Here is a 26,415-nt window from a genome sequence, read left to right as displayed (position 1 = left end):
CCTTCTAAGAACAAAACAGGCAAAAAAAATCTATCTTTGTTCAATGTAAATACCAGATGGTTCATTATCAGGTGCAGAATCATGCAATATAGACAATGCATCGCTACAAAGACCAGAGAATTGACAGTTCCTTTCAGCCTAGAGATGTTGGAAAAGCCTGATGGAACAGGCACGACCTGAAAGAGGAGAGGATCTGGAGAGGTGGATGAGAGAGAACAGTTAAGGTATTGGGGGAATATGAGAAGAGCATGGTTAGAGACAAGGTGATGGGGCTGATGACGGCATGTGCTGGGGACCGTGATGACATCTATAATCTTGCCAATCTGCCAAACACAGAACCTCTGAGTTCTCCAACTCTGTGAAAAGTGCATGCACGGAAACATTTTTTTGTTTTTTAGAGGCAACATGAAACAGTGGGATATGCAGAGAGAAGACCTGGGTCCAGTAGCTCTGATACTCCTCAGCTGTAAAAACCTTGACAACTCTGCACATCAGTTGTACAATAGAACATTATTTTTTACTCTTCATGTCTGAAAAGGCTGTGATAAAGATCAAGTAAGATATTCCAAAGAATTCTTTTTATACTATAAAGCAGTTTACACATATGAATTACAAGTACCTCTCCTCCAACAAAGAGCTGTGAAAAAAGACTAACTGTCAATTACTATGGAATACTTAGTAAGCATCCACCATCTTTTGATAAGGTTTATTTGCAAGATGTCAGACCAATCAAGCACCACAAAAGTGACTTCTGAGTGCTCAACCTCTTTCAGAGGCTCATGGGACTTCCAGAGAATGTCCCAAGGTATTAGCAGTTGGAAATTTCCTCTTATGCTTTTCTTCCCACAAGAATCACCACTAGCTTTCCCACGATGCTTTGGGCAAGGGAATTCTTCCTATTACTTTCATTACGGGTAGAGAATCCATCCATCAGACTGGCAGGACCTCTAAAGGGGCACTTCATCTGTTTCTCAGAATAAATGGTCCATTCCCAAGTTCAGTCAAAGACTGTGCCTCTCTTCTGTCTTTTGTTTAAGTCTTCTCAGAAAGTTTCCATGATACCTCCATAATGAACTGTTTCAGCGCTTAACAAACTTCACTGTTGGAGGTTCTTCCTTCTGTTTAATCTCAGTCTATTTCTTTTAACCCCATTATTGAGTTGTGAGGGGCTGGTTATCATGTAGTCCAGCATGGCTGTCTCAGAAATGGTTCAGAGACCATTGCACCGGCAGATTTGCTGGGCTCTAGCACTAGTCCTTCATTGATTAGCTGAGTCATGTTGGGCATATTACTCAACCTTTCTATGCCTCAATTTTCCACCCTTTCATCTTGTCCCTCTGAGCCACGGTTTCCTCCTCTGTAAGAGGCGAATAGCAATATCCTCCCTGGCTAAAAGAGGTCATCCACTGCTGTGTGATTTTGTGGGCATTTCTATTCCAGAAGATTATGTTGTAATTGCTATTTATTTATACACTCTCCCACTGCACAGCGAGTTCTTAGAAAAGGGAACCCCAGCTTTTTCAGCTCTCCTCTAGTAGCTAGAGCTGTGCCTATCACGTAGTCAAGGGAAGCAGAGAATGACTTTTAGCCAAAATTTTCTGTGGTGAATTTTCCACAGTCATCCACAATTCCAGGTCTCAGGACGTACTCTTTATCTTTTCCCTTCACGCCGATGCCATGGGGAGGAAGGGGGAACTGGGGACCAGGGACCAGGGAAGCTGAGACTCAGCTCCCTTGGGTGAGATTCGCGACAGACCGGGAACGTGGTAAGCCGCGGTCGCTACCAAGGTAATATCGGGTGGGAGCGATGATGCAACTCCGGTTTCCACTTCGGCCCCTAGGGGTCTTTTACCCTAATCTGTGGGAGCAGGCTGAGCTTCCTGGCGTTCTGCAGCAGTAACAGGATAGCGAGCGGAGCCCGGGATTTCCCACCCGTGCGGAGCTAGCCGCCGGTGCCAGTTGGCAGGCGCCCCCCAGCGTCCCGCGGACGACGAAGTCCTGGCCGGGTCAGCCCAGGAGGAGGGGACGCACCTGGCCCAGGCGTCCGCAGCAGGCTGGGTAGAACCACGGCAGGAAGGGTGGGGGGCTGCATCCCCGATTAACGCAGGCTGAAGCGGGAATCCGCACCTATAAACATCGACAACTCTGTCCCACAGAGGGCAGAAGCGTGCCTTGCACTATGGACGACAGTCGATGAAAGTTTCACGAGGTAGAGTCTCTAAGGCTACAGCGTGCCCTGTAGGGTGGTTGATTCCAAGTCAAGATGGTTGCAGCGCCAACCCAGCTCCTGGCAGGAGAAGACTGGACCTGTGGGCGGGGCGGAGGGCCGGGCCGGGGCCGGGGCGGGGCCTGATCGAGAGGCGGGGCCAGGTGCTGGGCTGTCTCTGCTTGTCAAAAGGCGGCAGCCGAGCCGTGGGCGCCGGGAGCGCGGAACAGCTTGTCCAACCCGCGGCCGGACCAGGTGCGGACCCGGGAGCAGCGGGGAAGGGGGTTTCAGGATAGGGACTCGGTGTCGGGGCGTCGGGGATCCCGGGGCCTGAGATCCCGGGTGCGAGCATTAGAGTCTAAGTCCCAGCGGTAAACTTGGCGACTGAGGTCGGGGCTGTCGTGCCATGAGGCTGGGACACTAAGGGGCACTGAGGTTTGAGAAAGGTGAAGTTCGTGCCAGGCTGGCGAGGGGAGCGGCGACATCCTCGGTGCTTAGGCAGCTTAAAGGAGAAATGCTCCGCTAGCACAGTGCTCAGCACTTGGGCAACAAGAAGCATTTGTTTCCTTCCTCTGTCCGGGCGCCTTGGCATGGAGTGGAGGAATAAGAAAAGGAGCGATTGGCTGTCGATGGTGTTCAAAACTGCTGGAGTGGAGGGCGTGTAGCCTTATTTATTTTCTTACAGGACCCAGGTATGGTCCACCTGTGATGGTGGAGTTGGGTCTTTTAAGTAATTTTTTTTTTTAACTTTTCTTTGAACTACCAATGAGTTTAGACCTAATTGGCCCTAGTTTTTCAGGACAGCCTGTCAATAGATGTTCAGAGGAACTCAGGGGCAAGCATTTAAATGAGGAAGAGGCTCAAGGAGTAGTTTCTGTTTGGAAAGTGAGGTGCCCTGCATCTGTGGTGGTGGTGAGGAAGATTCAGAAGTATCTAGGAGGGAACAGCCTGTGATCTCCAGGGCCAGTGGACAACTGCCCCTCCTCTTCACCCAGGGACCAGAGTCTGAGACCCAGCCCGGGCTGGGGGAGCCTTGGGTCTCCAAGTCCAGGCCCTTCTCGCAGCTCCTCCTCCTCCTCCTCCTCCTCCTCATCCTCCTCCTCTTGTTCCTCCTCCTTCTCTGTGCGTGCGGTGAGTGAGTCAGCCTCCTGTCTGGGCTCAGTTGAAGCCAAAGGGGCCAGAGCCCAGGCAAGCAGTTGGGCAGGCATTTTCTGAGCATTGCAGAAACTCCTGGGCAGAGTTTGGCTCTGCTCCAACTACCTACTGGAAGGTGGTCTTCCTCATGGGCAGGGGCTCAGATACCCAACACAGTAGTGGTTATGGAATGGCTATGGGATGATTCTAGCAGGAGGTGACTGTGAAGGGATGGTGGCTTTATGATAAATCTACGTCTCATCTTTCTCCTAGGATCAGGAGGTACATCCCAGCACTGCAGGCTTTTCCAGCCCTTCATTCCATTTCTGCCTAGTGGTCTCATTAGCGGCCTGTCTCTGCTAGTGAAAGGGGTGAGCAAAAGAAATCGGGAAAGTCTGGGGCCAGAGAAGTCATGGTGTTGGCAAAGAAGGCTTTAACCCAGGCTGGGGATTGGGGGTGGTTTGCTGAGGTAGAGATGGGTTATCTGAACACTGGAGCCTGAATTCTATGAACTGAGAGTGTTGTGTGTTGAGAGACCTTCTGCCGTCCCTTCCCTGTCCAAGTGCTGGAGGGAACTGTGGGTCTTTCTGAAACAGTTTCAGGACTGGCATGCAGCCAGACCAGGAGGTAGTAAGACTGTACATTTCTCCCTGGCTTTTGTTTTGGGTGCTAGAAATCGTTGAGCAGAAGTAGCCCTCCCTGCAGAGTCCATGGCCCCCACTCAGTAGCCTCTCTGGACCCATTTGAGAAGAGTCCTGGGAGGCCAGTCCGGCTGTGGGGCTGACTCAAACTGCAAAAAGCTGGGGAATTCACAGTCTGTGCTCTGGCTGGGTCCCATGGCTTCGGGTTTGGCTGGTCCTGATCAGCGGTGACTTGGACCCTTACCAAGCTAAAGGAGGAACTAGAGAATGGGGTAAGAAAGGAGGGAAAAAAATGAGAGTTAGAAAGCCTTTCCAACCCTTTGCTCCTCTTCAGCAGAGGCCATCAGACTTTGTTTGTACAAACATTATGGAAGGTCGGGTGCTCTTTGGGGTGCCCTGATCATTTACGTTTATGATTTCTAAGTAGTATCACCTATTTGACCTCAGAACTGATCTCTTTTGTAACTAAGTCCCAGAGGAAACTCCAAGAGGACCTCCTGGACCCCTACACTCTACCCCCAGAACAGATAGCAGGTGTCCAAAGCCCAGGCTGTGAATGGAGAAAGGCCTGGGGCCGAGTGGGCTGCATCAGGTGGCTACTACATCAGGTGGTTATCTAAGACAGGAGAGGGAGTTCCCATTGTTTGATTCCTTACCCCACATCCTAAGGAGGCACCACTGTCCTGGCTGGGATGGGCATCTGGAATCTCTGCTAGAAACTCGCTGTTGCCTCTGCAGCAGTCAGGTCCTAGAAGCCAGAGAGCCAGAGACAGGAGGACCACCTAGATGACATTTGGTGTGTTGCTGAATAAAGAATTACAGCGCTCCAGCTTCCATTTTTTCCTGCTACAATTCTGTTTTGGATGCAGGTAGAGGAAAGTAAGGAATTGACCAGATTTGATTAAGAGCCTCTTGTGTGCCCAGCATGACTCCAGGCCCTCTGAGGGATGGCAGAAAGCAGAACCCACCAGACTAGGCCCCTGACTCCAAGACAATTTGAACCCCAGTGTGGGAAGCAGTTCTCAGGCTCCCCTTCCACTATTGTCCAGTTCTGAGAGGATCCAGCTCGGCTGAAGCCAGCCTGGCTGCCACTCTGGGTCACCAAGGCCTCGCTTGTTCTGCTTCCCTCTGATTTGTCCCTAACCTTTTCCTGTGTCAGTGCCCTCCTGGATATGCTAGAAAGAGGTCCTGAGTAATGTATCTTGCAAACTGGGATACTTATGAGAGTGAAAGGGGATGCCATGCATGGTTATACCAGGACAATGGACATAAACCCAAACTCTCCAGGGAAAAATGGAATATTAATCATCCTGGTGATCATCACTCCAAACTCAGCAGAGGTCACAGCAGTGATGAGGGGATGATGAGGTTGGGGGAGGCTTAATGCTCAAGGGAAAGCAGGGGTAGCTTAATTCTGAGGACAGACCCCAACACCCTAGACTGCTCCCTGGTGTTATCAGCCAATTCTCGTCTTTTCCCTGAGGGCAGCACTGCTCGCAGCCACCCTGTCCTGAGACCCAGCCCACCACTCGTGTGACTTCCCTTCACCCTTGACTTGTGACTGGCCTCACCTTCGGTTTTCCTGCCCCACCCCGACCTCAGACAGGGAGAGGAAGGTCTGCCAGCTCCTCTTCAGCTTCCCCTGGGGAAACTGGGGTTCATAGTGGAGCCAAGACTGGGCCTCACGCTTCCTCTTCCTTCTTCCTCCATATCTGCAGCCTCCTTGTTTTGCTCATCCAGCTTCCCAGACCTCTCGGGACCACACTATCCCACAGAAAGTCTGGCTGTAAAGCAGGTAAGCAGCCAGGAAGGCAAGGGTAGGCAAACCTTGCCCACTGTGATAAAGGACATAGGTCGCCTGTAATCAGGTTCCGGGGAAACGATAAGCAAAGTGGAGGCCAAAGCCAGGGAGAAGCTGCGTTGCAGGAGACATTGTCAGTTCCCCAGGACGCTAGAGTTTGCCTCTTTGGTCTGGTCTGACTATTGGGGAAATGGTCCAGGGTGGGGACAGGTTGTTCTTGCTCAATTCAAGTGACAGGCATTGATGGCAGTGCCTGTATCCTGCTGTGGCGACATGTGGAAGAGAAACTGTCCTGCCTTCTGGGTCCTGGGTCCTCATGGCCCAGGTGCAAAGGATAGGCTCCCCAGAGGTCCAGCCTGTGGGTGATCGGGCATAGGAGTGGAGGGAGCAGAGCCACCACGATGACTCTCAGTTACTCTGCCAGGAAGGAAGTCATTCTCATTGTCAACAAATGAAAAGGGCAAGTGAAGATCTCTTGGGAAGTCATGTCTTTGAAGTGACTTGTGGGGAAGGGAGGTGGTGAGACCCCCACCCCAAGGCTGGCTGGGGGAGGATGGGGGTGTCTCATCGACAAATAGCAGGAGTGGAAGTCAGTACTCTGTGAGTCGGAATGTGTGTCATGCTTTTGCAAACCTGCCCTGCAGGTCCTGTGCCAAGGAATAGACTAAGCAGTGTTCCCAGAACCAGATGCCATACAAAGTCCTCATTCTGCACAGGGGAGAGTCCTGGTCCTGAGCAGGGTGTGGGCAGCTGCAACCCGCGGGAAAGTGTAGTCTGGGCAGACTCGGTGGTTGGTTCCTGAGAAACTGCTGCCTCTCACTGGCCTTCTGATGACAACCTGAAGCTTGGAAGTGTTACGCAAGGTGGGACATTCCAGGCACTGTGGAATACCCATGAGGCCCAAGGCTTTGCTGATGACACATCCAGTGTGTGCCATCTGCTGGTGCTGGAGTTGTAGCTTCAGCTACTTACTGAGCAATCACTTGGTAACAGGTGCTGTGCTACGTGCCTCCCAGACCTATCACTAGGTCTTGTGAGGTAGGAACAAGTTATGTTCTCTTTACAAATGAGGAAATGGAGTCTCCGTGAGGTTAGTCAACATGCCAAGCTGTCATAGCCTGTGAGGAGGAAAGCCAGGACTCCCTCTCAGGTTTGCAGAAGCCCACGCTCTTAACCTGCATGGAACTCTCCCGCCTCTGCCTTCATGGGATGGCCACAGGGCACTAGTGCCCTGTCTTGCACATTATAGGCCTGCAATAAATGTTTGTGAGCTGCGGGGTTAGATGTACTAACTAGTTTGAACAAGTTGACCTGAGAGCAAGCTTGGACTGCCCAAAGGTTACTCTGGGGACAGTGGCCTCTCAGAAGGAGGCTCCCTCTGCCAGCACTTTTAGATCTTGGTGCCTCTCTGGCAGTCTCCGTCACCTTACTTAGGTTAAGAATAGCAAACAAGAACCCAAGGGAGGTAGGACTGTGCAGAGAAATTGTATGGAATCAAATATGACTCTAATAGTCTGGAAGGCAAATAGGAAACAATCTTTCAAACAAGCCTCTTTATGGAAAACCTACTATGTGCTGATTGTCCCACTGGCCAATGGGGAGCTATTCTCACTTTGCCTACCTTTTCCCTCTCCTGGCTATCCCTTAAGGACTCTTGAACCTAGCCCAGCTGGAAGGAGAAACGGACTCTAGCCTCCTCTGATAGCCTCATGCCAGGCCCCGTGCTGATTGCTTTACTTGTCTCCTTCAATCCTCATAGCTTCTCTCTGGGGTAAGTACAGTTATCCTCTCCAGCAGGCATAGTGGGGAAACCAAGGTCTAAAGAGATATAGTCACCTGCCCAGGGCTGCAAGTCAGCCTGTAACCACTGCTTCACACGGCTTGCCAGCCCTGGGCCTGGCCATACAGACTGCTCTGTCAGAGCCTGGAGACAGAGGTCACAGGAAGAGAAAATGCTCAGCCTGCCCCACCCCCTGTGGGTCCCAGGGTTCTTTGGTAGATAACTAAAATTTTAGGTAGTGCTGTTAGAAGCTAGCAGCCTGGCAGAACAGGAGAAACCCAGGGTCTGAGTTAGACTCTTAGGTTCAAATCTTGGCATGATCACTTTGTAGCCTGTGACCTTGGGCAAGTTTCTTAATATCCCCAAATCTCAGTGTCCTTACCTGTAAATCGGGTATAATAATAGCTCCCTTGTAGGGCCATGTGAGGATTAGGTGATGTAAGTCAAGTGCCTGGCACACAGTAGGCCCTTGAAAGGCATGTGTATTCAGTACCCATGGGCCAAGAGCCTACTGTGTGCCGGGTACTACTCAAGACACTGGGAATTTACAAGTGGGGAAAAAAAGACTCTTGCACTTCTTTTCAAAATTTCTAGACCAGAAGCCTGTCCTTGTGAGGCCCATTTAGAACTCAGGAATGGCTGTCCTGGCACCTGATTAAACTCAGATTTGGCAAATTGATTTCTCTGTCATTTGTTAGCTGATGAGCTTGTAAAAGTTACTTAGCTTCTCTGCAACTTGGGTTCTTCAATTCTTTTTTGTTCATTTTAAAAACTGTGATATATCATATACACAAGATTATATGTTTATGTATATATTAAAGAATCCTATACCCTGAACCTACCACCCAAGTTAAGAGTGGAGCATTCGCAGCACCTTAAAAGCCCCCTCTGCCTCTCCCCATTTGCGTTCCCCCTCCTTACTCCCCAACCCAAAGTGAATTTCGGTTCATTGTCTCCTTGCTTTCTTTGTAAGTTATCATTTATGCATGTTTTACAAAACACTATATTGTTTCATTTTACATGGCTTTGGAGTTCACATACATGTGTATTCTCTGTGATGCACTTCTTTGAGTCAATATGAGTTTTCTGAGGTTCATCCATGTCGATGCACACCACTGCAGTTCATTAGTTTGCACTGCTGTATAGTATTCCATTGGAAAAATACACCACGATTTGTACATCCTCCTCTCACTGATGGACATTTGGGTTGTTTCCAGTTGAGCCATTACGATAGGACAGTACTGCTAGGGGTGTACATGTTATACTTGTCTTCTGGTGCATGAGAAACTCACAAGAATTTCTGTAGGGCACATACCTAGGGTTGGAATTGCTGCCTCCCATGGAATTCTATGTTCAGCATTGCTATAGGGTGCCAAACAGCTTTCCATAGTGGTTGTTCCAAAAAACACTTTCAGCAGTGGTTGAAAGTTTCCATTGTTCTCCATCCTTTCCAACACTTGATATAGGCTTCATTTCTAAAATGAAAAGGTTGTATTAGATGAGTTTCTACAGTTATAATGATTAGCTATAACAGTTGTATTATTCATGACCTAGGGACCCAATTTCTGGCTCACGTGTGTGCCTGTCTGCTGCAGTGTGCACAGGCGACCACATACATGCCACAGCCTGACTCTAAGAGCTCTGTGCTGGGCCTCTATGTACAGTTGAAGCCCTTCCTCTCTGGGCTTCCATCAGCAGTGCTTGAGGCATCCCATGGTTCTACATCCTCCCCAACACTTGGTGGTCTCCTCAGTTCAACCAAGAGCCTGGTGTCAGCAGTGAGCCAATACTATGTGCTCAATTAATACCTACTGAATTGCATTTTCATAAGTGGATTAGGAGGAATATATATTTTGAGAGAAGGACATGGAAGTGTAAGAACCATGAGTCTGGCTAGCTAATCAAAGCACACAGGGCTGGGGCAGTGATGGATTCACATCTGTCCTGGGCTTCTTGATCATTTAAGGGCTCCAGTGAGATGGGGTGAACTTTAGTAATCTCTACTGGCCATCTCTTCAGAGTCTGGCCTTGTTCTTTGGCCTTTTGACTTGTTTAACCTGAGAAGCAAGGGGTAGCTGGAGGGTTGGGGTGGAGGCAATAGAGGCGATGCCATGGGAAAAGGAGCCAAATGCCCGTAGAGAGTCCCTTTCCCTTTGAAGGTCGAATACCCTGCTGGGGCTACTGGGGAAAAGTGTTGACCACACTCACCATCCTGGTAGCCACATAAACAGCCAGATACTCACCACCCAGCCACCCATAGGACAAAGGAAAGTGGCTGGCTGGACAGTTGCATGGGCCACCCCAGCCCTCAACTTTGTAATTACCTATCCAGTCTGTGCCTGTCAGCTCCAGGCAGGCAGGTGCTTCTGGCCTGGGCCTCGCCTTGGCTCCCAGATCTGTGCTGGGATCAGGGACAGGGTTCTACCTTCTTCAGCCATCCCTCCACCCCAGCTCCACCCAGTGTCTCTTTCTATACCAACCTTTGGCCTTTGTGGTTACCATATTATGTAATAGCTGACAATCGTAATAACCAATGGTTATGATAACTCACTATGCTCCAGGTACTATGTTCAGTGCTTTTCATGCATTTTCTCATTTATGCCTCTCAATAATCCTGTGAGGCTGGTAATATTATACCCATTTTACAGAAGAGGAAACCAAGGTTCACAGAGATTAAGAGGCTAAATTCCTTGCCCGAAAACATTGAACTACTAAATCAGAACCAGAATTTAAATTCAGGCTTAAGTCCAGAATGCATGTTCTCTTCCTCACTTGCGCATTGCCTTTCCTGCAGTGTCCTGGTCATTCAGCTCAGTCTTCCCTCCTCTCCTTCCTGTCTAGGAGGGCTGGAAAAAACGCAGCAGGTGGTACGAGGGTGAATGGGGCAGTTCCAGTCTGGTCAGGGAGATGCTGGAAAACACCTTCGGGGCAGAGTTCTTTGTTCCAAACAGCTCTGAATTTCCAGACTTCTGCCAGGGGCAGGAAGTGACTTCTGCCCAGCCTCTTTGGCAAGCACACCCATATCTTGGGTGCCATGATGTTAAGAAGTGGGGGAGGGGCTGCCTCAGGTAAAATTCCATTATAATGAACTCCATTTGAGACCTGACCGGCTTTGTTGAAATCACGTGCACAGTCTGGGAAACTGGAAATGGAGTGGAATTAATTCGAGGTTGGGTGTCCTTTAGCGAAGCCCCCCGAAAGGTTTGGAGCCTAGAAGGAGAAAAGAATCAGATCCACCCCCAGGTCCTCCTGAATGCCAAGCTCCTGTGTGGTCCTGGGCAGGGCTTGTGGGGAGAGCTCTGTGCGTAACTCCACCAGTCAGTGCTGTGAGTGTGCCATCGTCCATTCCCCCCACTCTACTGCGAGCCCCAGGAACAGGTCTGAATCCTATCTCTGAAGTGCCCCTGCTCCACACAATAACTAACATGTCACGGATATACTCACTAGATGGTTTTTGTCTGTAGACCGGGTCCCTGAGCAAGAAAGGAGGGTTGAAGGGCAAATTGTTTTGTGTTGTTAAATCATCTTCAAACACTGGGCTGCAACTCAGATGGATTCTCCTTAAGTCATTACAGCAATTGTGCGCAATAATAAGCACTAACGTTTACTGAGCAGGTACTACGTGCCAGGCACTGTACTGAGCACTTGACGTGATTATCTCATGGACTCCTCACAGACTATGCAGTAGGTGGTGTTATTTTTCTCATTTCACAGGTGAGGAAGCAGAGGCTTAGAGAGTGCATTTCATTGGTTCTGGTTGCACAGCTAGTGGTAGGGAGAATCCAGCATTGGGCACACCCAGGCCAGCTGCCTCCAGAGCCTGCACTTCCAACCGTGAGCTCCGCTGTCACTGTGGGCTGGTCACGGGGCCAGGGCCAGGTGGGTCATGAGCGAGGCTGGAGGGATGCAGACCCTATGAGATGGACTGGAGGACACATGCTGGTTGATAGGAACAGCCCCTTTTGGCCCAGCAGGCTTCCAGCAGGAGCTTCGGCCTGGTGTGGTCAGATTACCCAACTTTTTCATAGAAAGCTGGACATTCAGAATTTTTTTTCAAAAATGTAACCTCTTGATTTATAAAACATTGACAGCCAATTAAAAAAATGTGTAATCACTGTTGGTGATGGGGGAGGATGGGTGGCAAACAGCACACATCACAGTCGGGTCTGCCCTGCGGGCTCCACTGCATCCTCTGGTAGTTTCTTTTCACAGGTGACTGTTACACAGTGGGATGGGAAAAACTCTGTTCATGTAGAATTCCTTACTAATGTACTAGAAGGTACCCCTCCCAGCGTGTGATAATAGCTTTATAATACAGAGTGTTTCTTCCTTGTGAGTTAGAAAGAAACCTTTCCGAATAAGACATTCCAAGAATACATTCCCCTCCTCTCCTTTCTCCCCTCCTCCTTCTCTGCCTCCCAAACTCTGTCTTCTCAGGAAGGTATTTCCCTGTAGGTATTAGAAGAAAAGTTGTGTGAGAAAAAATCAAAAGGAAACTAACAGAGGATAAAGTCTTAAGGCAAAAAATAAAAAATAAAAAAAATAAAAAGTAGAAAGTTTGGGGGTGGGCTTGGTAGACAATGAATGAATGGATCATGCTCCATGCAATCGTTCACGGTGTTTTTTCACAGCCTTCCCCTTTCTACCTGAATTTATTCCTCCTCCTTTCCTATTCTTAAATACCTGGAAAAATAATAGTAAGGCAATAGCTAATATTTTTATAGAGTGTAATTTTACAGTGTAACAATTTTTATAACATATTTAAAATATTTATCTCAGCTGACACAAGAGTCTTATAGAACCTCCTTTTGGAGGCTTGGTAAAGTAGCAGCGTTTTCTTCTTCTTCCTTGCATTCTGTAAGAGCTGTAGCCATGGAGGATGGAAACCCCTGACTCCTGTGGGCCTTCCCTATCCTGCCACCCTCATGCCCCATGTGGATCCACAGGTGGAGGCAGGTGTGGCAGGCAGTTACCTCTATAAAATCTGGTGCCAGCAAGAGTGCGGGAGTGTACGTGGGAAGGGCCCTAAATGGATAGTGGCCCTAGTTAGTGACCCGAGGCCAGCCTCCCCTGCCCCACTGTGCCTGTCACTCTGAGCTATGTTCCGAAAGCTGAGCAGAAAATAGCTCACTGGGGGAATTATTTTCATCTCTGTTAAAATTCAATCCTGGGCTACAGACCAGCCTAGCTACAGAGTTATTTTTCAGGTCAGGGGGAATTCTGGGAAAAGTAAGGGCGGGGGAGTGAAGGGAAGCAGTGGGCATCTCCCCCCGGGACGGAGATGGACCTTGGCCACTGACGTCCTCCCTAGGATGCTACCTGTCTGCAGCTCACCTGGCAGCAACTCCAACTGACCTAGTGGGGCCCAGCCCAGTCAGAGGAAATGGGGTTTCACCCACAAGTCCTTTAACTGAAACTAGGTTCTGAGTAACATCAAATTCCTTCTTGAGGGGTGTTTGCTCTGCCAGAAAGAGTGTTGAGTGCAGGGAGTGGAACTTCTGCCAGCTGGTTCAGAGGCCCGGTGGGCAGCAGGCCGGGCTCAGGGCAACTCGGGGGCTGCAGAGAGCTGACCACCTGGAGGGAAAGAAGTTGCTCCTCTAGGGAAAGAGGTTGTTCCTCTAGGGACCCTGAGTTTAGCTCCTTCGCTGTCCTGGGGCAGCATTTATGGAAAGTACTCTGTGGTTTAAATCTGTTCTGTCTTTGCCCCCTGGCTACCAAAGAAAAACAAAGAAGAGGGAGATGACCAATGGGTAGGGCTGGGGAAGGGGAATCCTAGCTTGGTTAGGGTTCAAGGGTTAGAACAGAGGCAGCTGTTTCCTACCACTTTGTGGCCCTGGGGAAGAATACTCCAGACAGATTCTGATATTTGATCTGAAACATTGAACCAAGAGGATTATCTTCAATTATAGCTCTGAGGGTAAGACAAGGCTTGTGTCATGTTGGCCAGCAGTGAATTTGGACAGCCAGACTCAGGATATGGACTGGCATGTGCCTATCTGCATATGAGATGTTCCACACCCGTCGGTGGTGCGTGTTTTCTGTGAGCATCATGTATTTTGCCTGATGCCCTTCCTTAGACAAATTCCTGGCAACGAGCAATTAACCTTGTTGACCAGAACAGAGTGGGCTGAGTGGACTGGTGGAGGCAGGTTTGAGGATCCTGCAGCTGTGGGCAACTCACCTCTCTCTGTGCCCATCAACCATATCTGGCCACCCTGGACAGACTGAGGAATTAAGTAAGGATTGCACTGGTGATATGGCAGCTGAGTTGTTCACTAACCTTCCTTCCATCTGCCCTTATTGAATCATTTGTTCTTTCTTTTGATTTTCTCCCACAAAACCCTTTTTTTTTTTTTTTCTATTCAGCTAGGCTGAATTTTTCAGGTCTCTCTCCTTTACCTCTCCCTTCTAGCTCAACTACTGATGGTCCTATTCTTCTCAGGGTTAAGGATCTCCCTGAAGGGCTATGGGGGACAGTGGCTTTGTGTGTACCCTGGCTGGGACTTCAGCTGTGCCGCAGAAGAGGCCTATGCATGGCTAACCTCTCAATGAAACAATGAGAGAGGCCCTGTTGTTATTTTCTTCACAACCCTCCAGGTGGATTCAGGTTGGAATGGGGATCTGAATGGGGTCTGAAAGTCTTCAGTTTCAATAAATCATGGCAATAATTTAAAATTCCTGATATTCAAGACTCACTGGGTTTAACTTGAAGAAGCAGAGAAAAGAGTGGAATGTACTTCCTACAGGCCTTTGACATGAGCGTGGTCAGCTGGGGCGTTTCTTCCTGGCGCCCTCTCCCTCTCTCCAGCCATATTGAATGAGTTTCTCTGTCCCAAACATGTTCTTTCCCTTTCGTTCTCAGCCTTTGCATGTGCAGTATCCTCTGCCTGGAGTGCTCCTTACGCCTCTTACCACTACCACATTAAACTCCTCTGCTCCTTCCTGTCTCCGTGGAGAGGTTGAGAGGGGACCGCCTCCAAAGAGCCTTCTCTTCTCTTCTCTCACTAAGATGAGGCAGAGGCTTTCGCATATGCTCCCTTTAGACCTGGCACTTACCTGGATTGTAGGACGTGTCGTACTGAATTGGACGTTCCTGTTTGTCCCCCATCCCCACCCCCTAATCCGCAGTAGACTGTAAGCTCCCAGAAGACAGGGTCTATGTCTTGCTCACCACTGCGTCTCTCACTTCCAGTACAGGCCTTTCCGTGTGGCCGGCACTTAAACATAGGCAGCGTCCCCATCAGAGATAAGGCAGCAGAGGCCAGCACAGGCCAAGAAGAAATGCTGCCACATGCCATCCCTGGCCCTTCAGGGGTGTCCCCAAGAGGAACCCTACCCAGAAGGATGGCCAGAAGCCTGACCAAACCGCTCTGGAGAAGCTCTTTAGGGGGAGTCGTTCAGATCAGAAATGGAGGAGCGGCCGATGTCACCTTGGGGTGCCTGCTGCTGCCCTTGAAAGTGAGTGGGAACTTCCCACATGGCCCAGGTCCCGAGAAGCTGCATGAACGCTGTACGGGGGAAGTGTCCACCCCTCCCTAATAACCCAGAAGTTGGAGAGGATATGTTTGGGCAAATCAGCCCTGTACGGGACCGGAGCTGCCTGGTGGAGAGTTAACCCAGCCCTGCCCATCTCAGAGGACCCTGAGGATCCTTTCCTGATTCTGACACAGGCTTCAGAATCTATCCCAGGATAAGTGAATGGCCTTCCCAGGCCTTTAAGAGCTGGGGCAGCCAGGAGTCCAGGCCCACTGAGCCAGAGCCCACCCCATGTCTAGGTGAAGTGGAATGGTGGGGCCATTCTTCTGCCAGGGCTTCCACAGTTCTCGCTGCCAGCTCCTGACTCCAGCCCCTCGGCACCCACCTCAGCCTTCTCCTGAGTTCTGCTTTCTGCTGCAGGTGGTGGTGGGTGGGAATGGGTGGTGGTAGTGCCGCTGCCCTGGTAACAGTCAGAGGGGCATCCTGGAGGTAGTCAAGCTTCAGGTCCCACTACAGTGATAACAGATGCAGGTACAGGACCAGCACTTGATAATGGGGGAGGTGGGGCACGGAGGTGACACTGGGTGAGAAGCGACAGGAAGGACGATGGGTATAAGGGTTGGTAATCAGTGACAACTTGGGAGCCACAGGCTTTATCTTTTACTTGGAGGAAAAGTCTAGATTTGTACCTCAGCTTCTCTGATTGTTAGGGGAGAGATTAGAACAACTCACATCTCCTCACCCCAAGAAGTTTTGGAAGAGTTTTAGAAGCCACAGACAGTGGGTGGGGTGGTCAGTTTTTTTCCCAGCTCAGCAAAATTGTGGCTTTCTGGGCAATGTTTGTTTGGGGTGGAGCTTTTGGGACTGAGAAGCAGGCATCCTGCCCTTCACAGCAACTCTATGGGGCCTGAAGATCTTCTCATTTTCCTGGATTCTCCAGTGATTATACTAAAGCCAGGTACAGTTCCAATAAAGTTAACATATAAAGCTTATGGTGTGCCAGGCACCCTTCTGAGGGCTACTCAGAGATCAGCTCATTTGATCCCACACAAGACCTGAGACTCAGGTATTATCATGTCCCTATTTGTAGATGAGGAGACAGGAATGGGCTCTGGGGGCATCTGAACAGTGGTCAGGTGGCCAGGGGCATAGGCTGGCCCAGGTAGCTGGACAAAGGCAAGGGGTCTGATCCCAAGGATCCCAAATATCTCGGAGCTGGTAGGACCTGGGGTTTGGATACTGACCTTTGATACAATGCAGGAAGAGTCTGAGTGATTCAGAGATCATGTTGGTCCCAGAAGGAAAATAAGGAGAATAAGCCTGGCCACCTGGATAGGGGTAGGTGGTTGGGCCTCAGAGAGGTTTGCCTGAGCAAGAGTGGCTCAGGTCTGGGCAGGCTACTGTCCCCAGGAGCACCCTCCCTGCCCATCGGGTCCCTCTGCCCCTCCCTCCTGCACATGTCACACTGACCACATCTGTAGACATCTTGAGTTGTAGCTGCAGATGGGGACCAGTGGCTTCCATTTTCATTTTAGCCATTTTGTCTCCTGCACCCTCTCCCTTCATACAGTCTAGTCAGAATAGCACTTCTAGGGCACAGGTTCTCAGTCCAAGCTGTGGGAAAGCTCCCCTTATCCAAGAGAGTTTAAAAGTAGTGACTTGGGTTTTTGCGAGTGTTTTGTTTAGTAAGGACTTGTGGGGAGGAACCATGCTAAGCCATAACCAAAGAGGAGAAGCAAGACAGCCTGTCTGCCCCCAGGAGCCGGTCCTTTGCTCTTCTGCAGTCAGGACACTGACTGGACGCTCTGGTCATTCCAGTGGAAGAAGAATGTAACCTGCATGGTAATGTGACAACTGTTTCCTCCCTGACCCCAAAGGAGCTGGCTCTAGAAGGTTGGGATCAGTCCTGAATATACTTTATGTGTTAGATTTACATATATATATATACATATATAAAATACAAAACAATAACCCTTCCAGGGTTTCTCGTGGCAGTTGAAATAGTCCCACATGTGGTCATCAGAAAATAAGCCATTCCTCATACCAATATGGGGTAAGCTCCTCGACCTCTGAGGGGCAGGAGTGCTTCCTGCTGTGTGTTTTAGAATCCCTCCCTGCTCTGTTTCGTGGCAGTGAAATGCCTCGTGGCCCTGTCTAAGTGTGTTTTTCACGGATTTTTGAATCATGTTCTAGTTGCTTGGACCTGCCACATGGGCCCAGTGTTCATTTGAGCATAACTGTACTAAATCCTTTTTCCAGATCAGCATAATAAAGGAGTGATGTACAATTAAAAAAAAAAAAAAAAAAAAAAGAGTGGTTCAGGCCTATGTGGACTCAGGCTGAGGGTCCCAGCATTAAGACAGATGCTTAGCCTGGAGGGACGCACGCAGCCACACTGGAAGCTGGGCTTGGGAATGGCTTGGAAGCAGCCCTCTTCTGCTGTCTTGAGTTGCTTTTTTGTTTTTGCTTTTATTTTTAGAGAAAATCCCATTTAGCTATCAGCTGCACTAACACTAGCAGTAGTTCGGGTCTCCCCAAAGAAGGGCTGGACCTATTCTCTCTCTTTGGGTCTGCCCAGTTTCTATTTCTTGGTCTTTAAGTCACTGAACAAATAGCCTCCTTGTCTCATCAACTTTTCCCTGTAGCAGATATCCTTGGGAAGTACTCCCATGCTAGTGTCCCAGGAAAATTCACTCAGAGTAGAGAAAGCTCAGGCCAGGCATATCCCACTTCCCTCTAAAGTACTCTCTGTCTTGAGTCCTTGTTCATGTCTCTGGCCATGGGAGCTGAAGCCAGGAGCTGGAGTTGGTCAGGGAGGAGCACGTAGGTGATCCTAGCGACTTTTTTGTTTCTCTGTGTTGATTGGAAGGATGTAGTCAGTGCTGGTGGTCCTGCTGCAGTCTGCATCAGGCCTCCTACAGGGAACTCTCAGCCCCAAAGGGAGAGTACACACCTGTTTCCATGGCCCATTCCTACCCCACACCACACTCTCGCCCTGAAGCTACTCAGGCAGGTGATTGGGGCTCCTGGACTAAGCCAGGCTGGAGATGAGAAAGTACACTTCCTTACTGTGTGGCCTTGGATATGTCACTTCCTCTCTGATTACCTCAGAGGAGACTGAGAAGAGACTGAGGCCATCAGAGAGGAAGTGACATGTCCAAGGCCACACAGTAAGGGAGTGTACTTCTCTTCTCTTGTTTTTATTGACTTTCTTAGAATTTTTTCTTTTTATTTGTAGTTGACACATAATAATTGTACATATGGAATACAGAGTGATATTTCAATATGGGTACACAATGTGCAATGATCAAATCAGGGCAATTCGCTTATCTATTACCCCAAACATTTATCATTTCTTTGTGTTGTGAACATTCAAAATCCTCTGTCCTAGCTTTTGGGGAATATAAGGTAAATTATAGTTAACCACAGTCACCCTGCAGTGTTGCAGAAAACCAGAATCTATTCTTCCTGTCCAGCTTTAATTTTGTATTTGTTAACCAACCTCTCCCCGTTTTCTCCTCCATGCTACCCTTCCCAGCCTCTAAATACCCATGGTTCTACTTGTGTGGCCTCCATTTCTTCAGCTATAAAACCAGAGAGATTGGACTGTAGCTTCTAAATGGGCCAGTCCCCTATGCGTCACCGGCCACTCTCCAGCATAGCCTGCCTGTTACCTGGAGAGCAGTAATCAGCCCAGAAATCTTGTTGACAAAGCTGAGGGCAGAGTTTCCACTGGAAAAAAGCAGCTTGCGGGAAAAATTGTTGATAAGAAGTGGAAATCTATCTAAGTAAGCCGTGTATCTCCTGCCCCACTGCCTGAGGCCTCATGGGCTCCCTGCTCTGAGTCCTGCCACGCTCCAAGAAGCTGCTAGAGCTCCCCAGAGCGGCATTGGTGAATGAGTGTGTGTAGCCTGGTTTCCATGGAGTGACCCATGAGCCCTGTGATATGGTTTGGCTGTGTCCCCGCCGAATCTCAACTTGAATTGTATCTCAGAATTCCCACGTGTTGTGGGAGGGACCCAGCGGGAGGTAATTAAATCATGGGGGCCCCTCTTCCCACGCTATTCTTGTGATAGTGAATAAACCTTACGAGATCTGATGGGTTTTAGCAGGGGTTTCCACTTTTGCTTCTTCCTCATTTTTCCCTTGCCACCGCCATGTAAGAAGTACCTTTCACCGTATTAATGAGGCCTTCCCAGCCATGTGGAACTGTAATTCCATTTAAACCTCTTTTTCTTCCCAGTCCACATATGTCTTTATCAGCAGCTTGAAAATGGACTGATATATCCTGATACTGTAGGGGGTGTCAGTCCATGACTTTTAGCAGATTCTCAAAGGTGATGCATAGTCCCAAAAGGGTTAATGAAGAACAAGCTTCAGGGGTAAACTCCTTCCTGCAACTCCGGTGTCATCAGCCACTGAATTTCCCATCATTCAGTCAGTCATGACTGGTGAGCCTCTTAAACGTTCTTAGAGGTATTTAGAGCTGTGTTTCTGGGACCCAGCCTCCTCTGGAAAGAGCCAAGTGGCAGACAGAGGAGGCGGCAGCCCTGCTGGGAACACATCCAGCACTCACGCTGCTCCACGGGCCCTTTCCGTGGAACAGACGCTGTTCTCTCCAGGTGCAGGCCACAAAGGCAGACGCTGTCTGTGCTACCACCTTACTCACTCTTCTTATGGGGATCATGATCAAACCTGGGAAGTTGACGGGGTCTAAATCAAAATTAAGTGTAACCCAGGCTATCTTCTGCAGCTTCTCCCCTGCAACCTCACTCACGACATAAGCATTGTAGAGTGTTCTATTTTTATGATAATTTTCTGACTGATGGAAGTGAAGTGTCTTAGGGCTTAGTGCCTTAGAAAAGTCTAAGAGTGTTAGAAAAAGGGATCCTTTTTCTTTTTAATTTTTCTTTTCTTCTTTTTTTTTTTTTTTTTTTTTTGAGATGGAGTTTCACTTTTGTCACCTAGGCTGGAGTGCAACGGTGCCATCTCGGCTCACTGCAACCTCTGCCTCCCTGGTTCAAGAGATTCTCCCGCCTCAGCCTCCTGAGTAGCTGGGATTACAGGCACACACCACCATCGCTGGCTAGTTTTTGTATTTTTTTTTTTAGTAGAGATGGGGTTTCGCCATGTTAGCCAGGCTGGTCTCGAACTCCTGACCTCAAGAGATCCACCAGCCTGGGCCTCCTGAAGTGCTGGGATTACAGGCATGAGCCACCGCGCCTGGCCAGGGCTCATTTTACTAATGTGCATATGGCACCATATGGTGGCCCCCTAATCCCTCCTCTAGAGCTCCTGTGTGAATGGCCTAGTAGGTTTGTCTAACATGGCTGCAAAGAGCTGTCTAGGAGCAGCCATTGAAAGCTATGGGGGCTGTTCCATCTGTGCATGATACAGAGCTTTCTAAGCATAGAGTCATCCAGAGAGAGTGGATTGCCATGGGAGATGGTTCTCCACTAGGAAAATTATTCAAACGTGGGCTAGAAAGCCATTTGGCTAGAATATTATAGAAGAAATTTAAGATGATTGGACTAGGTGGTGCTGTTGCCTTCCAATCTTGAGATTTTCTGAGCTGAATGTTATCTATTGGGTTTTACTGTGGACATTGTGGTCTGTAGAAAATAATTCTAACTATTCTTACCCATGTTTAAAATGTGTGTGTATGAAGGAGCTGGGGAGACAGTCGGGGCAGGAAGTAGTTTGGATATGTTCTATTTACACAGTAAACCCTCTCCTCTCCCCCTTATTATCACTCTGTTCCCTGTCAGCTTCTTCTGGGAGATACTGAGACTGTTCTGGACAAAGAAAATGGGTACATGTTGGGGATGGCGGAGAAGGAAGAGAGGGTATCACCTTAGCTGGCCATGATATTGCTGTGCCTGAGTTATGCACCAGGCAAAAAGAGATGACAAATAAAAAGTCAGGTAGGTCATGCAGTGCTCAGCACTCGATGGGGCAGAGTTTAAGGGATGATGAAACGAAAAATAGCAAGACAAGGGTGTGCGCGCACAAGTACATGTGCAGTTGTGGCTGGCGGACACACAGGTATATCTTCTCCTAGAAAAGCCCAACACGTGGTTGACTGTGTGTGTGGCAACTTTAGGAAGAAGAAGAATTGTCTCCCACTCTGTGGGGAAATAGCTTAGCTTTCCATTTCTTTCTAGAAGGAGTGGGAACTTTGAAACAATGTCAACAATTAGAAAGCCCAGTTTAGATCACCCCAGTCCCAAACTGGCAAAGAGAGAACCCCTCTCCTGGGGTTGATTAGGGGCCACATCTTTTGTGCCCTTCCTGCTCATTGGCATCTGAGGATGAGTGAGTCTCACTCACTGAGGCATGAATGTTGGGGTTCATCTGGCTAGTGAGGGATTAGGGAGAAAGCTTCATCTCATTTAAGGCCTTCTTGCCTGGCGTGGCTTACACCTGTCACCCCAGCTACTGGAGAGTCTGAGGTGGAAGATTGCTTGAGCCTAGGAATTAGAGGCTGCAGTGAGCTGTGATTGTGCAACTGCACTCTAGCTTGGGTAACAGAGGAGACCTTGTCTCTTAAAAAGAAAAAAAAAATAGTGCTTCTTATGATGGGAATTCCAGTCTTGGAGTTGCATGCTTTCAGAGCTAGAAAAGACATTAGTGGTCAGACTTCTTGTCCACTCCACGGTCCTTCTCAGAGTCACAGCTTTACCACCCTTAGGCGGGTCCAGTCAATGCGGAGTTAAACTGAGCCATGAGGGACTTTGATTTTTGCCTTCCCAGGGCTCTGCCCAGGACACCTGGCAGTTATCACCCTGCAAGACTGCCGTAGGCGAGACTGCCCTGGGGATGCCCATTTAACAGAAGCTGTCGCAAGATGGGGCCGCCTGTGGTGTGGGCTGACAGGCAGATGTGTAGGAGAGGCAATGGTTGTGGCTTCAGTGACTGGAAGGAAATATGTTATCTTCTCATTTCTTGCTAAGCCAAGGTCAGGCCTGGGGTCAGGGTCAGGCAGGGTTTTGATGTGGGATGCAGGCCCTGGAGGGATGGAAGCCAGGGGCTTTCTACACAGTCGAGCTCCTCCCGCTCTGCTTCTCTGAGGCTCAGTGCTGGGGGTTTGGTATTTCTAAAGCAGGGTTAGGAGAGGGTTGCTCTGGGGACGGTCCCAGCAAAAGCAGTGGGATGTTCTGTGTACTCAGAACATGAATTGCTGGTGGGGTGGGCGTGTGACGTGGCAGAGAGCAGGTATTAAGCAGTTTTTCCACCTGTCCTCTTTTCCACCGTGTGTCTTTGCCCCACTTTCCTATAGGTTTGCACTTGGACTCAGAGGCCGAATCTAGGATATCTTTCCTAAAAGGACCATCCAGTACTGGAAAGTCGACTGAGGAGAGGCTCATCTATTGGATGGGATTTTCCCAGATGAGAGGGGCTGGGTGACAGAAAGTGGATGGATCCTGGCTGAGGCCTGCCGTCCTTTGGCCTGGGATCCTTGGAGGGACAAGAACAATCCCCGGGTTCTTCCCTCATGACCTGGGGATTGTTCTCTGCATTGCTCCCGACTTAGTGGAAGTGAAAGGTGTCCGGGGCTTAGGGATGCAGAAATGACTCAGAGCTAAGCTACCTAGATTCAAATCCAGCTCCAAAGACGATCGCCTTCCCTGCACCTCAGTTTCTACCCCTAACCTGGGCAGTAAAGTATCCACTGGAGGGGGCTGTTGTGAGAGTGAAGTAAGTGAGTACACAGAAAAGCCATGGAGCAGGGCCCAGTGCGGAGCAGTAGGCATCTGCTCTGATGATTGTCATTGGAAAAGGACCCAGTTGGGCACTACAATCAGCCGTCCTTGTTTGGCCCCAGGCACCACCGCCTGCCTGGCTGTGGGACCCTGGGCAAGTCACTCAGAGTGCTCTGAACTTTGGCTTTGCTACCTGTAAAGTAGGACTGCTCCCTGCGTCACAGAACTGTTGTGAGGGCTAAATGAAATAATATATGCAGAGCTTAGCAGGCCTGGCATGTAGTAAATACTCCAGAAACATTTTTTTAAGTTCCAGGGTGGTGGTCTACCTGGATGTCACCTCTGATCTCTGAAAACCACAGGGATTGAGGATAGGAAAGCAGTGCTCCTTTCTGTGTCCACCTTGTCCCCACCTCACCTTCCTGCGCACCAGGAAAGGAGCCTGAGGAGTCAATAAGGCCAGAGGGGGAACCCCGCAGAGCGTGGTCAGCTGGGAAGGACTTGGGCAGTAGGAGCAGTGCAGGCAAAGGAGGGCCTGGCTCGGGAGTACGTGGCAGCACGCCTGTCCTCAGCAGACACCTCCCACTGCCTATGCCCCTGGTGGGGGCCAGCCCAGCTTAGGTTATCTCGGCTCATTGTCCACTGGTGTTTTCTTCGATGCTCCCTGGGAACTGGTAGTGCTGGAAGGGGTGGCAAGTGGCCTCAGCCGGCTCACAGTTCTGGGACTGGGCCCAGGTCTTGAAAGCCCCTTGAGCTCTCCTCCTTCCCTGCTTAGGCTACTGGAAGACAGAGGTCTCCAAAGAAAAACAAAAGCTGGGGTCTAGACATACCCCATCTGGGGTCTGACTTAAAGGCCTTTGCCAGGGTCACCTCCTGTTGGCATCAGAGAAGGAAACTCTGTGTGTGTGTGTGTGTGTGTGTGTGTGTGTGTGTGTGTGTGTGTGTGTCTGTCTGTCTGTCTGTCTGTCTGTCTGTCTACATCTGCAGGTGGACCAGCAGGGCTGGGTGTGAGTGGAAGTGGAAAGGGTACAATTCTGCCCGTCCCTCGTTGCTGGCCCCCCCTGCCAGCTGCTAAGATCCAGAGTCTGGGCACTAGAGTCAGCTCTACTGCAGCTGGGGGTGTTGAGCGTGTCTGGGGAAGAGCTAAAAGTGGCAGAAAACATCCTGTTTGAAAGCAATACATTGCTGTATTTAACCCCTGCAGCACCTGCTCCGCCTACACCCAGTCTCCACAGACAGGAGATCTCAGACACCTGCCTTTGAAGCTGTCCCAAGAGGCCAAGGCTGTGGGCTGCTATCCAAGCCCGCCCCATTCCCAGCTCTTGTGCGGCTCCTCCACTGCCCTGCCTCGGGCAGCTGTCTTCCCGCTCTTAGCAGTGGGCCACGTGGCCCAGTTGCTCTGCTTCCTGAGCTGCCTACAATCTGGAGATGGAGGGGGTAGTGTGGGTCTCCCTAAGGAAAAGGCCCTTCTTCCCTCCTGACAGCCTGGGCTGTGAGAGGAGGAGGAGTGCCTAGGTGGGAGGTTGTTTCCTTCTGCCCGGGGCTGGTTGCCGCCACCCCTTCCCACGGCTCCTGCTACTCCCTGCCTCGAGGGAGGGCCATCCTGGCTGCTGCCCAGCCTCCACCCCCACACCCCTGCCAGCGATGACATGGCATGCCTGCCCCCAACAAGCCACTTCTGTTTGCAGTCCCTGATCTGGGGACTAAAGTCCCTGGAAAGATCCTCTCGTGCCCACTTCCTTAGAGACTGGTGAGGCGGTCCGTGCTCCGCTTTAGATAAAAGGTTTCCCCTTCTTCATTTCAGAAGGCTTTGGGTCTGAAGTATCTGTGAGACCTCATAGAAGAGCACCCCCGGGCTCCACTTACATGCCCTGTGCTCCTTCAGGTAGGTGTTTCCTCATCAGCCACAACTTCCCTGGCTTTCTGTTTTCAAGGGGCAAGGGTGGGCCATAAGAAGGTGGTGGGCAGGGGAAGGAAGGGATACCACCCAGGATCTTGCAAGGTGGGTCCCGGACCAGCAGAGTCTGCAGCTGAGATGCATGAGTGTGTGGGGTGCGGGTGGGAGTTCAGAGAAAGGCTCAGGAGATGGGGCTTGCTGACTCCGGCTATGACCCTGGCTGGGCTCTCCTGTGCGTCTGATATTTCCTATCCAGCCCCATCTCCTCTTTCTCTTTCCTGCCTTCTGTAGTCTCTGCCTGTCATTCCTGGGACTTTCAGCTTTCAAGCCGCAGAGGCTTGGGCATCTTCTCCACATGTGGACTCTGGTCCTGAGCACTGGCTTCTTGATAGCAGCAAATAACCTTAGGCAGGGTTGGGTCTTCTGTCAGCTCCCCTGAAATGGGCCTCTGGCTGCTCAATCCAGTCTTTCCAGCCTTCACCCCCAGCATGGAGACCTCCTGATGTGAGGGCAGCACCCCACCCCATTGCAGGACTGCCCTGTTGCTATGCTGTGGTAGTATGTTGTTCCAACTCGCTTGTATCATAGCATCTCCAAATGAGCCCATGTGATGCTGAACATGTGTTGGACTGATTTAACAGATATTCCTTCCTACCCCCCATTTGATTTCTCTGTTTTCCACGAAATCCACCGGATACTTGGGAGCCTGGATGACCCAGACTCTGTAGCAACACCATGATGACTCGGAGCTGCAGCATCTCAGCTGACCCGGGGTTAAGCCACAAGCATCCTGGATGGTTTCCCCCTATTACCCCACAATGATATTGGGCCTCCGGGATGCTGGCAACATCTTGACCGTGTGCTATGTTCTAAACCCTGCAGGCGTCAGCTTGGACTTGGGATGGTCTTTCGGGACAATGTTGATAGACCCACAAGCACTTTTCTATTTCTAATTGTTTTTAAATTATGAAATGTTTATATATTCAGAAGGGCATGCAAACACAGATGTACAAAACATAGATGTAGTGTTTTGATAATAGTAATAATAAGAAGATACCATATGCTCACTACTCAAAGAAATAGAATACGGCTACTACATAACGCATAGCCCTCCCCAATCTTATCTCTCCAAAGGTTTCTGTTAATCATTCCTTTGTTCTTTTTTTCTGAAATTTTCTTATAGGTTAAGGGGGTGCCTGTGCAGGTTTGTTACAAAGGTATATTGCATGATACTGAGATTTTGAGTATGAATGAATTGTCTCCCAGGTTGAGGGCATAGTACCCAATAGGTTGTTTTTCAGCCCCTGCCCCTGTCCACTTGTATTCCCAGTGTCCATTGTTCTCATCTTTATGTCCATATGTACATGATGTTTAGCTCCCACTTATAAGTGAGAACATGGGCTATTTGGTTTTCTGTTTCTGGCTTAGTTTCCTTAGGATAATGGTCTCCAGCTGTATCCATGTTGCTGCAAAGGACAAAGGACTCGATTTTGTTCTTTTTTATGGTTGCATAGCATTTCAGTGTGTGTGTGGGTATGTGTGTATACATGTATATGTGTGTGTGTGTATGTATATATACACACACACATATACACATATATTGCATATACATATATACGTACATATACATATATACACACACACATATATACACACACACATACACACACACACACACACATATACACTGCATTTTCTTTATCAGTCCAGAGTTGATGGGTACCTGGGTTGATTCCATGTCTTTGCTATCACTACAATGATCTTTGTTCTTTTTCTG

At 49.5% G+C, this 26,415-nt stretch overlaps 1 protein-coding gene and 1 long non-coding RNA gene across 30 annotated transcripts in view; one reads left to right on the top strand and one right to left on the bottom strand.

Moving 5' to 3' along the window:
- Positions 1-26,415, top strand: part of VDR (vitamin D receptor) — a 105,656-nt gene that overhangs the window by 39,885 nt on the left and 39,356 nt on the right. For 2 of the 29 annotated variants that reach the window (XR_013400583.1, XM_077952684.1), the window contains exons 1-2: positions 2,368-2,461; positions 24,546-24,626. The exons of 1 other annotated variant lie outside the window; for it this stretch is intronic. Coding sequence is in view for 16 of the 28 variants with exons in the window: in XM_077952684.1 (XP_077808810.1) it covers positions 24,608-24,626 (19 nt within the window). In the remaining 12 variants the exon portion in view is untranslated. 29 annotated transcript variants of the gene reach the window in all.
- LOC144332828 (uncharacterized) overlaps positions 1-26,415 on the bottom strand; it is a 64,058-nt gene that overhangs the window by 27,983 nt on the left and 9,660 nt on the right. The window lies entirely within an intron of this gene.

Source organism: Macaca mulatta, chromosome 11 (genome assembly GCF_049350105.2).
Source record: "Macaca mulatta isolate MMU2019108-1 chromosome 11, T2T-MMU8v2.0, whole genome shotgun sequence".
NCBI lineage: Eukaryota > Metazoa > Chordata > Mammalia > Primates > Cercopithecidae > Macaca > Macaca mulatta.
Note: the sequence above shows the minus strand (reverse complement) of the source record. Positions and strands in the feature narration are given on the sequence as shown.